At 37.8% G+C, this 11,873-nt stretch overlaps 1 protein-coding gene across 2 annotated transcripts; it reads left to right on the top strand.

The window, feature by feature from the left end:
• Positions 1–263: 263 nt before the first annotated feature.
• Positions 264–9,928, top strand: LOC103334718 (SEC7-like guanine nucleotide exchange family protein). 2 transcript variants are annotated; one of them, XM_089053875.1, is made up of 11 exons: positions 264–1,432; positions 1,825–2,142; positions 3,143–3,485; positions 3,702–4,127; positions 4,534–4,826; positions 5,420–5,693; positions 6,006–6,508; positions 6,857–7,178; positions 7,585–7,945; positions 8,260–8,924; positions 9,099–9,928. In XM_089053875.1, the coding sequence occupies exons 1-11, from the start codon at positions 393–395 to the stop codon at positions 9,705–9,707; spliced, it is 5,154 nt and encodes a 1,717-aa protein (XP_088910001.1). In that variant the 5' UTR covers positions 264–392; the 3' UTR covers positions 9,708–9,928. The 2 variants fall into 2 exon arrangements, with proteins under 2 accessions (XP_088910001.1, XP_088910002.1); XM_089053876.1 differs by having other exon boundaries at positions 283–1,432; positions 3,133–3,485.
• The last annotated feature ends 1,945 nt before the right edge of the window (positions 9,929–11,873 follow it).

The raw sequence follows: 11,873 nt of genomic DNA, 5'->3' as shown, positions 1-11,873 counted from the left end.
AAAAGGTGAAAAACGCAAATGAAAAAAATTCAGACATTGAAACCATAATCCAAATGATGTAATCAAGGATTAGTGGATTGGTTTACTTTTAATATGTTCACAAACACAAACACAAAGACACAGAGAACAACGTAAGTGGCATAAGAATTTTCCGATAAGAACGCAATTGTCGGCGCACACAGGTCCTCAGGCAACAACTAACCAAACCATACCAACAGCTGATGACAAAGTCACATATAAAACTATAAATATTAAATTTAAAAATTAAAAAAAAAACTCTCGTTTCATCTCACCACTCTCTCTCATCTCTAATCTCGCACTGGAACGAAATGAGAGATCCCATCGTCACCGCGAATGCGTAACTCGCCGATCACCGTCGAGATCCCAAATCAATGTCCGCTTCCCAAACCCTAGGGGGCCCTTCCCGCGCCGGCCGCCTCCTGGGCCCGTCGCTCGACAAGATCGTAAAAAATGCTGCGTGGCGCAAGCACTCGCATTTGGTCGCCGCCTGCAAGTCCACGCTAGACAAGCTCGACTCGGTATCCGACTCGTCCATCGTCGACCCCAAATCGCCGATCTCCGGCCTCTCCCTCGCCGACTCAGAATTCGTCCTCGGCCCCATCCTCCTCGCCCTCGACTCTGCCTACCCCAAGGTCGTCGAGCCCGCTGTCGACTGCGCCTTCAAGCTCTTCTCCGTCGGCCTCTTCCGCGGCGAGATCCACGCTTCCGATCAGAAATTTGTTCTCTTTAAGCTCGTCGAGTCGCTGTGTAAGTGCGCTGGGCTCGGTGAGGAGTCGATCGAGCTGGGCGTGCTCCGGACTCTGCTTGCCGCTGTGAGATCGCCACGGGTTTTGATCCGGGGCGATTGTTTGGTGAATATTGTGAGGACTTGTTACAATGTGTACCTTGGGGGATTGAATGGGACCAATCAGATCTGTGCCAAGTCGGTTTTGGCTCAGATTATGGTGATTGTTTTCACCAGAGTGGAGGAGGATTCTTTGAATGTTAGCATTTCTAGGGTTTCGGTTAATGAATTGTTGGAATTCACCGATAAGAATTTGAACGAAGGGAGCTCCATTTTGTTCTGCCAGAATTTCGTCAATGAGGTTATGGACGCGAACTATGTTGGTCCGGATGGTAACAAAACGGTGCCGTCTCCGAAGCTGAAATTGCAAAATGGCAATGCCGGTGGACGCGGTGAATCGGGTGGTGACGGAGATTCGAATGTTGATGGAGCTGAATCTGGTGATGGCGGTAGTAAGATTAGGGATGATGGGTATCTTTTGTTTAAGAATTTGTGCAAATTATCGATGAAATTCTCATCACAGGAGCACTCTGATGATCAGATTCTCTTGAGGGGTAAAGTATTGTCATTGGAGCTTTTGAAGGTGGTCTTGGACAATGGGGGTCCATTTTGGCGCAACAATGAGAGGCAAGTGATTGTATGCTAATCGTAGCCACTTGCTTAAGATTAGTGTTACTTTTACTTTGAAATCTTAGTAGAGCAGATGTTTGTTGTTTCTGTTTCTGTCATTTTGCTCTTTGGCATATTTCTGGCGACTGTCTGGGTAGTTTAAATTAGTGACCAAATGATGTTTAATGACTTTATATACTAGGGCAGTTTAAATGCAGGCGCTTAAGCAATCATGAATGCTGCACTAAGTGTCTTTTTCTTCTTGTTAAGGATTTTTAATCTGAGACGCAGTCTTTTTCTTGTTACACTGTTTGTGATATATTGTTGTTATTAAAGTAGGCTTTCTTTTGCACCAAAGTTGATGCATCACTCCTGAGAATGCCGATACTTTTCATTTTCTTGTGGCACAGGTTTCTCAATGCTATCAAGCAGTTCCTCTGCTTATCACTCTTAAAAAACAGTGCGTTGTCAGTCATGGCCATTTTCCAGCTTCAGTGTTCTATTTTCACGAGCTTGTTATCAAAATTCAGATCAGGGTTGAAAGCAGAAATTGGTATATTTTTTCCAATGCTCGTCTTACGCGTGCTTGAGAATGTTCTGCAGCCTAGTTTCTTGCAAAAAATGACAGTCCTCAATTTATTGGAGAAGATCTCTCAGGATTCACAGATTATCATTGACATTTTTGTCAACTATGACTGTGATGTGGATGCCCCGAACATCTTTGAAAGGTATTGCACTTGTCTGTTACATTGTTGCTTTCTGTGCCTCTGATTTCATCAGAACCAGCATTTTCTCTGGGCAATTCTTTTTTTTCTGTTTTGGGATAGCTAGCATGTTTTAGTTTTCTTTCAAGTTTGAAGCTCACATAGTTTTAACCATATCTGAACAAAAAATCTTAAGCTTGAATTCTACCTAGGAGATAACAACATTTATCTCGAACTTTAAGGTTGAATAATTGGGGTGCTTTTGTTACTAATGAAACTGGCTGAACAAGCACTTCTGCGATATGAAGCTATTAAATATCTTCAATACCTTTATTAGAGATTAGAGTGTAGGAAAAGGTTGAGTGTATGTAGCTAAAGGAGAGGAAAATTGTGTTCCAATCAGTCTTTACTTTTTAAAAAAAAAATCTCTTTAGGTTCTTTCTGAGCTAAGATTCAGAGCTACAACTTGGAAATTTCCCAATTACTGTATATTCTTTTTCAACCAAATTAGGATTAAAACCATAAGATGAATTTAGCAATATTGTCTATGAACTTCAATAATTTGTTTTCCTTTTAATCTATTTTTCCTGCACATGATACAATTTTTTTTTTTTTGGGGTGGGGGGTGGGAAACTGTTTTAATATATTAGAACCAATTGTAGCCAACCATGTATAAAGCTCATCTGGATCCCTTTCTTATTTTAAATTGGACGATAGATTCTTCTGTCCCATGTAGACGTTTGGAAAATATGACTACGTTCTTTTGCATTAAGACAATTTGAGTGGTTGGTTTTGCCAAAGGTCTTAGCTTAAACCCAGTTTTTCTGCCTTTGGGGCTATTTATACTTCATATAGCAGAGCTTAGTACTTAAACCTCCCTCTCTCTCTCTCTCTCTCTCTCTCTCTCTCTCTGTGTAACACACACGCCACACATGCATTTTAACCTTTTATTTTCATTCCCTTTTAAGCGTTGTGTTTTTGTAAAATGTATTAAAACCCTTATAATTCCATCAGATATTTGCAGGATTGTCAATGGTCTTCTGAAAACAGCTCTAGGACCACCCTCTGGTTCAACAACAACACTGTCTCCAGTGCAGGATATCACTTTCCGGCATGAATCAGTAAAGTGCTTGGTTAGCATCATTAATTCAATGGGAGCTTGGATGGACCAACAGCTGAGTCTGGGAGACTCCTATCTACCAAAGACCAATGAGAGCGACACTTCAGCTGAGAAAATGGAGAATCAATTGACCCCAAATGGTGAAGAAGGAACTGCTTTTGATAATGAATTACACCCAGAAGGAAATCCTGAAGTTTCAGATGCTGCAACTCTCGAGCAACGTCGAGCTTATAAAATTGAACTTCAGGTTGAGCTCTGCTTTTTTGTATAGCAACATAAAAGTATCCACTCATTTGGAAATGCAGTATGAGTTTCATGGTAGTTTGTCCCATCGCTTGAGTTTTTTTGGTTAAATCACTTCCCCTCCCTTTTCCCCTTCTATTTCTTGGGTATATTTTTTTTCGGGACTCTCACCTTACCAAGAATAAGCATGGGTGGTAAAAGTTTTATTGTTTGAATGCAGAAAGGTATATCGCTGTTTAATAGAAAGCCTTCCAAGGGCATTGAATTTCTTATAAGCACCAAAAAGATTGGTAGTTCTCCAGAAGATGTGGCGTCTTTCCTGAGGAACAACACTGCTGGCCTAAATGAAACCATGATTGGTGACTATTTGGGTGAAAGGGAGGAATTTCCTCTAAAAGTTATGCATGCTTATGTAGATTCCTTTAATTTCAAAGGGATGGATTTCGGCGAAGCAATAAGGTTTTTCCTGCGGGGCTTCAGGTTACCTGGAGAGGCACAGAAAATTGACCGCATCATGGAGAAGTTTGCTGAGCGCTATTGTAAATGCAGTCCAAATTCATTTACTAGTGCAGATACTGCATATGTCCTCGCATACTCTGTGATAATGCTCAATACAGACGCCCATAATAACATGGTGAAAGATAAGGTTTGCTTGCATAACTTCCCTTTTGTTTTATGTCAAATAGTTATAAGTTTTGAGCCTTGCTTTTGCTGTTGATATTTGAAGTAAATATTTTCGGGTTTTTGACTGTCTCCTGGGTGTCTTATTTATTTTTTCCCCGAGATGTGGTTTGGCTAAATACAGGATGGCGACCTTTGATGTCATACAGAAGATGGTTTAATTCCAAGGGCTCAAATCAGTTCTTTAATGGAACATCATTAATTTCATTTTATTTTTTTTAAATTTTAAACTGTGTAAATAAAATTGATTAAAATTTCTTGTCGTATTTGATTTGTTATACACATCAATTGGCAATTCAGCGCCTTTCAGAAGCTATAGGTTGCATATTTTCTGTCTACTGACATATATTCTGCATTGGTTATTTATCTAGATGACCAAGGCTGACTTCATCCGGAACAACCGAGGAATAGATGATGGCAAGGATCTACCTGAGGAGTATCTTGGTGTCCTATATGATCAAATTGTTAAAAATGAAATTAAGATGAGCGCTGACACTACTGCACCACAGAGCAAGCAGGAAAACAGCTTTAACAAATTATTGGGCTTGGATGGTATCCTGAATTTAGTAACTGGAAAGCAGACTGAAGAAAAAGCTTTGGGTGCAAATGGGCTTCTTATAAAGCACATTCAGGAGCAATTTAAAGCAAAGTCTGGAAAATCAGAGTAAGCTAAAATTAGATACAAGATAGAGCTAAGTTTATTTTTGGATTTGAAAATTGTTTGTAAGTTATTTTACCTATGACTAGACTGATGGAGCATGAAAAAGTGGGAAGCTTGGCAGTGGTTTAAGGCGTATAATATTCCGCTTGAATATCTTTTGATACTTGTTTTGACTGTGTAGAAATACCTTCCTTTGAGCTTTCTTTTATTGCCAAATATTGTGATTACTGGGATTGTGTTTTGATAATACACAATAATGATGGATGATTGAGCATGTCGGGTTGAAAACTGAACTCTGCTTGTATCATACTTAGTGTCGTACTTTTAAACAACCAGTTCTAAGTCATACCAGAGGAAGACTGTTGTAGTAGGTTGAAAGCCAGTATTAACATAGTTACATCTTATCAACATCTTTCGTTTATGACAGAAGAATTAAAGTATTTAACCCCAATTAGGGCTATGGCATTTTTTAGTTGGTATGAGTTGATTTGGGAATTAAGATAATTTAATCTGATCAATGTGGGATCTGGTTGCTCGTCGTTGGCCTATTCAGAGTCTGGTAACATTTGGGAATTCATGTTTACTTGGTGCTGCAGGTCTGTCTATCATGCTGTGACAGATGTGGCAATATTGAGGTTTATGGTGGAAGTCTGCTGGGGTCCTATGCTGGCAGCATTTAGTGTGACTCTTGACCAAAGTGATGACAGGCTTGCTACTTCTCAATGCTTACAAGGTTTTCGGCATGCCATTCATGTTACTTCATTGATGGGAATGCAGACCCAGAGAGATGCATTTGTCACTTCAGTGGCAAAGTTTACTTATCTGCATAATGCTGCAGATATGAAGCAAAAAAATGTCGATGCTGTGAAGGTTTGTGCATGTTCAGTATATCTTAATCAAAAGGGAACTTGTTTTCGCCAGGAAAGAACATTTAAGTATGCATCTATGTACTGTAATGATGGAGCAAGTTGGATCAATTTGCATTTCAGAATTTTTTTTTTTCTGACCCTTGTCGTATAATAAGTAGTATAGAAGAAATCATTAGTGCTTAGGATTACTCTGGGAAGAGTATAGCACTGAACTTTTATTTATTACTTTCTATGCATATTACATGTGCATGCTCTCAGTAAGTTCTGTGCAATGTTTTTTTATCAGTTTTACCCATACATCTACTGTTTGCAGGCAATAATATCAATCGCCATTGAAGATGGTAATCATCTTCAGGAAGCATGGGAACACATACTAACTTGCCTTTCCCGAATTGAGCATCTGCAACTGTTGGGAGAAGGTGCCCCAACTGATGCGTCCTATTTGACTGGATCAAATATTGAAACTGAGGAGAAAACATCAAAGCCTATTGGATTTTCTTCTCTGAAGAAAAAAGGAACTCTCCAGAATCCAGCTGTAATGGCTGTTGTTCGTGGGGGTTCATATGACAGTACTAGTGTAGGAGTCAATACTTCTGGACTGGTAACTCCAGAACAGATAAATAACTTTATTTCAAACTTGAATTTGCTGGATCAGATTGGGAATTTTGAGTTGAATCATGTATTTGCTCATAGTCAAAGATTGAACAGTGAAACGATAGTGGCTTTTGTGAAGGCTTTATGCAAAGTTTCCATGTCAGAGTTGCAATCTCAAACGGACCCTCGTGTATTCAGCCTCACAAAATTAGTTGAAATAGCGTAAGCGTCTTTTCTCCTTTCTTTATGGGATTCTGTTGCATGAGCACAATGACAGCATAATTTATATTTTATTTGAGATCTTATGCATAAAAAATTAAAATGTTCAAGCTCTCAAATGGCATACTTGCAGAAAGCCGTGTGATATTTTTTTTCAGAATTTAAACCATGTGGTACTTCCTCTCCATGTGATTTTTTTAGCAGATATGAAACATTCTTTGCTTTTTATCTTTGTCTTCCTCTCTGGATTCATGATTAATTTGTTGTGATAATGAACCATGCAACTTCATCTGAACAGAAATGAGAGGTGGGATGGATTTTATGATTAAAGAATACATTTTCTTTTTGCAGGCATTACAATATGAACCGCATCAGATTAGTGTGGTCTCGCATATGGAATGTTCTCTCAGATTTCTTTGTATCAGTTGGCTTGTCCGAGAATCTCTCAGTTGCAATATTTGTGATGGATTCATTGCGTCAGCTTGCTATGAAATTCTTAGAGCGTGAAGAACTGGCAAATTACAACTTCCAGAACGAATTTTTGAGACCATTTGTGATTGTTATGCAAAAAAGTGGTTCTACAGAAATTAAGGAATTAATAGTTAGGTGCATTTCACAAATGGTCCTCAGCCGTGTCAATCATGTGAAATCGGGGTGGAAAAGTGTTTTTCTGGTATGTTAAAGTTTCATAATTTGGTTTCTTGTGTTACAAATTGATTGCTTTAATGTTACATTTTTGGTAGTGGGAATGAGGTGGAAATAGAGTGTTTCTTTAAATTAGGCTATTTAGGGAAAACATAGCCGCTAGTGTGAGATTAATTGAATTTTTGAAGATTTGTGATCCAAATTGAACTATAGACGCTATGGAAGTTTTCAAGGATAAATTCAGGCAGTGACACGTAAAAATATTTTGTGTGTTATCATTTGTATCATCTCAAAGTAGGCTTGGGCATGTGTTTTCCACAGATTATAAATTTTATCTTGCGATTTGAAAATGATCTTCATGCATTTACCATGGTGTACTAAGGCTTGGTTTGTGTAGATGCTTTGTCTCTCACGTCATGCTGTTCTTTCATCAGGTCTTCACGGCTGCTGCAGCTGATGAGCGGAAAAATATTGTCTTGTTGGCCTTTGAGACCATGGAAAAAATCGTCAGAGAATATTTCCCTTATATAACGGAGACAGAGACATTGACTTTTACTGATTGTGTAAAATGCCTCTTAACCTTCACCAATAGCAGATTCAATAGTGATGTTAGCCTCAATGCCATTGCATTTCTCCGGTTCTGTGCTGTCAAACTTGCAGAAGGAGGCCTTGTTTACAATAAGAGGAGTGAGGTCAATGTGTCGTCCATTCCAAATGTAAATGAGGATGGTTCAGATGTAGTGACTTTCAACGAGAAAGATGAGCATGCATCCTTTTGGGTTCCATTGTTAACAGGTAACATGATTTTAAAGCTAGCTTCCGAGTAAGTGTTACAACTTCTTAGCATTGTGCATTGTGGATGGCACAACTACAGGCAACCTGCTTTGCCACTTAATCTTCACCTATACCCCGAGCAGAAAATGCAAGAGTTTATTTTCCCCTCATCTATCACTTTAAAAGATATTAACCCAAAAATATACTGCACCACTGCTCAGACCCTTGATATTGAATATTTTCCAGTATACTTGACTTTTTATATCTTTGGAGAAAGACTCATGTTGCTCTTCAGCCTTTTCTTTCATAACATAAATATTATGTTGTCGTCACAGGTTTGTCAAAGCTGACGTCAGATCCTAGATCAGCTATCCGGAAGGGTTCTTTGGAAGTTCTTTTTAACATTTTAAAGGATCATGGTCATCTTTTCTCACACTCGTTTTGGACTGCGATCTTCAATTCCGTTGTTTACCCCATATTTAGAGATACAAATATGAAAAATGAATTGTCTTCGCCAGTTTCAGTATCTCCACGTCCTGAGGGAAGTACATGGGATTCTGAAACTTCTGCAGTTGCAGCAGACTGTCTCATAGATCTATTTGTCAGCTTTTTTGACATAGTGAGGGCTCAACTACCAGGTGTGGTGTCCATTCTGACAGGGCTCATCAAAAGTCCTGTTCAGGGTCCTGCTAGCACGGGGGTTGCTTCATTAGTGCGTTTGGCTGGTGAAGTGGGAAACAAACTTTCGGAAGACGAATGGAGACAGATTTTTCTGGCTCTGAAAGAAGCTGCCACATCTGCAGTGCCTGGATTTATGAAGGTGTTGAGAACCATGGATGACATCAATGTTCCCGGTCTTTCTCGATCTTATAGTGATATAGATTTGGCATCTGATGAGGGGTTTACAAATGATGATATTGAGGATGATAACCTGCAAACAGCAGCATATTTGGTTTCCAGAATGAAGAGTCATATTGCTATGCAGCTACTCATCATACAGGTTTTCTTCCTCCCCTTTCATTCTTTGCATGCATGCATGCGTATGTAATGTATGCAGTTCTTACTCCCCTTACCCCATACATAGATGTTCTTGTGTTTGCTTAATTTCTTGCGTGTCTTGATTTTGTGAAATGCGGCATTTTCATTTTCTTCACTTTCTTTTTTCTCTTTCCAGGTTGCTACTGATTTATACAAAATAAACCACGAATCCTTGTCCGCCGCCAACATTGGAATCCTCCTTGAAATATTTTCCCTTATTGCATCCCATGCACACCAACTGAACTCGGAGACAATTCTGCAGAAGAAGCTGCAAAAAGTGTGTTCTGTCCTGGAACTCACTGCCCCACCTTTGGTTCATTTCGAGAATGACTCTTATAAGAATTATTTGAGCTTCCTCCAAAACGCGCTCATGGATAATCCGTCTATGTCCGAGGAGATGAACATAGAAGTTCAACTTGTGGAAGTGTGTGAAAAAATATTGCAGATATACCTAAAGTGTACGGAGCCTCGATCTTTCGAGCACAAGCCAACTGATCAGCCGATTCTGCACTGGTTTCTTCCTTTGGGTACCGCAAAAAAGGAAGAATTGGCTACCCGAACCTACTTAGCTGTGTCGGCGTTGCAGGTATTGTCTGGTTTGGAAAGGGTTTCATTTAGAAGGCACGCATGCCGGTTATTTCCTTTGTTGGTAGATCTTGTGGGGAGTGAGCACACATCAGGTGAAGTTCAACTTGTTTTAAGCAACATATTCCAATCATGTATAGGCCCAATAGTAATGGAATGAATGACTCTTCTATTTTTTTTGGTGATAATACTTCGTCGCACATGCCATCATCAAATCACAATTTTCTTCTTCTCTAGCAGACTGGAGAGCACAGAGCCATAAATATCATCATTTTCTATAAATTTTTGTAGTTTATATACCAAGGCTGGATTTTCCTTTCCCACCTCTTGAAGAGTGTATGGTCCAATGTGTTAATAATATCTCTATACAACTTAGAACTATATCTTTGGTCTATGCTTTATTTTATTTTATTTTCATTACACAATTTAGGTGCTCTAGTTTTTAAGTGATTTATTTTCTTTTAATTCCTATCTTTCCAACCATCTGGTGCACAATTTCTTGAGAGAAATCGAACAGAAAAAAGAGAAATTTTTTATGCAGAGGCAATTTCTTTCAAAGGTACAATCCCAAGAAGAAAGCATCTTTTTATACCAGGGATATTGTGGGAGGGGGGAATAAGATATTTTGAGAGGGGGGAATCAAACCTAAGACCTTGAACTCAGATATTGTGAGAGGGGGAAATCAAACCTAAGACCTTAAACTCAGGAGTTGAGTCAGAAGCAAGGAAGAAAGCATTACTATGCTATATGCTTGTAAGAAAAGCATGGAAGGAAATTAACTCCATTTACCCAAGAAGAAAAAAAGGAAAATTAATTCATCCAACTCCATGGTTCCACCATAATAATTTTTGAAGATAATCTTCTCTTGTCAACCTTTGCAAGGCTCCCCAGTTTTGTAGTCTTTTAGACTCGTTTTTGTTTGTTTCCAGCAGTTTCTTCATTTACTTGTTTATGACTCATTACTATTGTCGGTGAGACTAATACTATCCTTCCTTTTGTTTTACTTGTTTGGCTGTTTCTGTAACATATTTGACTACAGGATTGTAAAAATATAAAATAAAAAGGTTTGAAAAATTAAACAGTCCAAAGCAATAATATACTTTTAAAAGGTTTGATAACTACAAAAAGTTTGTCAGATTGAAATGCTCATTTTGCTTTCTTGTTTCGGTTACAAATATTAGCACATTAACAATGCTAACCATGAACAATAATTCATGACTCAAAAATCAATTTAAAATGAATTGCTTAAAACTTATTATATTTACCAACTAGCCATCTGGTTATTGGAATTTTTCTTCAACTTAAAAAATAATAATAATACAAGGAGATTGGGGGTTTGTCACATATACATTACTAAGGTGTCATGAGAGTTCGAATATGATACAGTTGTTTTGCAGGTGTCATGAGGGTTCGAATATGATACAGTTGTTTTGCAAGTCAAGACCATTTTCCACAGAGCTAGACTTTATTGACTTCTTCAACAATGTTTAGAAGATGTCCTACACTTGGTTTCTCATTTCTAATTTTTTTTTTTTTAAACATATTATATTTTCATTAAAAAGCGAGCGGTTAGATCAAATCTTAAACTATATTTAAACACACTGTTTTATTTTTTATTTTTTAGAAATTTTAAGTAGGTTTGTGTTTTTGTTTTCCTTATGATAAATGTTGGGTTCTAATCAATAATCAATGGTTTTAACATGGAAGGTGAAAAAATTGAACCAAATAAATAATACAATTTGAAGTTTTCAAACGGGGCATATGAACGAATTTAAAAATGTCGAGTCAGTCTAGTGGGTCAAAATATAATATTAGTGGGTTGATTTGGCTATTACGTTGTAATCTTCCTTCAACCAATGCTGATCGATTCATTTTTCCATTTGATATTTGCACGTTTTATGTAGCAAATCAATCTCAATGAGGTCACTAGGTTTAATTTATCTATAAACTACAGTTGAACAAGTACGAATAACGTGGTCAAAAAAATAATTGAATACTTTTCAAACTTCATGCATGTTTTTTTTTTAATTAACAAAAGAATAGATGTAAGCGAATTGTAGTTCAAGTAGTTAAAAGCATTTACTCATGAATCCGAGAGCTAACTTCGATTTTCCCCACCCTGAATATCATTTACATAAAAATAAAAAATAAAAACAAAAGAATAGATAAGGGCTTTGGTTTATAAATAGTACACCAAGGCATTGGGTTTTCCTTTTAAAAAAAAAAAATATATACTGGACTATATTCCCCAAAAAATAATAATTTTGAAGCCCACTTTCTAAGAAAAAGGCCAGCTCTACTCTAATGAATCATATCTCTTTTTCCT

Source organism: Prunus mume, linkage group LG6 (assembly GCF_029339155.1).
Source record: "Prunus mume cultivar Tortuosa linkage group LG6, ASM2933915v1, whole genome shotgun sequence".
NCBI lineage: Eukaryota > Viridiplantae > Streptophyta > Magnoliopsida > Rosales > Rosaceae > Prunus > Prunus mume.
This window is presented reverse-complemented; position numbering and strand designations above follow the sequence as displayed.

Bases quoted from the DNA above. Each gene is read 5' to 3' on its own strand.
- LOC103334718 (XM_089053875.1), top strand. From the start codon at position 393: ATGTCCGCTTCCCAAACCCTAGGGGGCCCTTCCCGCGCCGGCCGCCTC. The intron at 4,128-4,533 runs GTTTGCTTGCAT...TTATTTATCTAG, and splicing joins ATAACATGGTGAAAGATAAG to ATGACCAAGGCTGACTTCAT. The intron at 4,827-5,419 runs GTAAGCTAAAAT...TTGGTGCTGCAG, and splicing joins GCAAAGTCTGGAAAATCAGA to GTCTGTCTATCATGCTGTGA.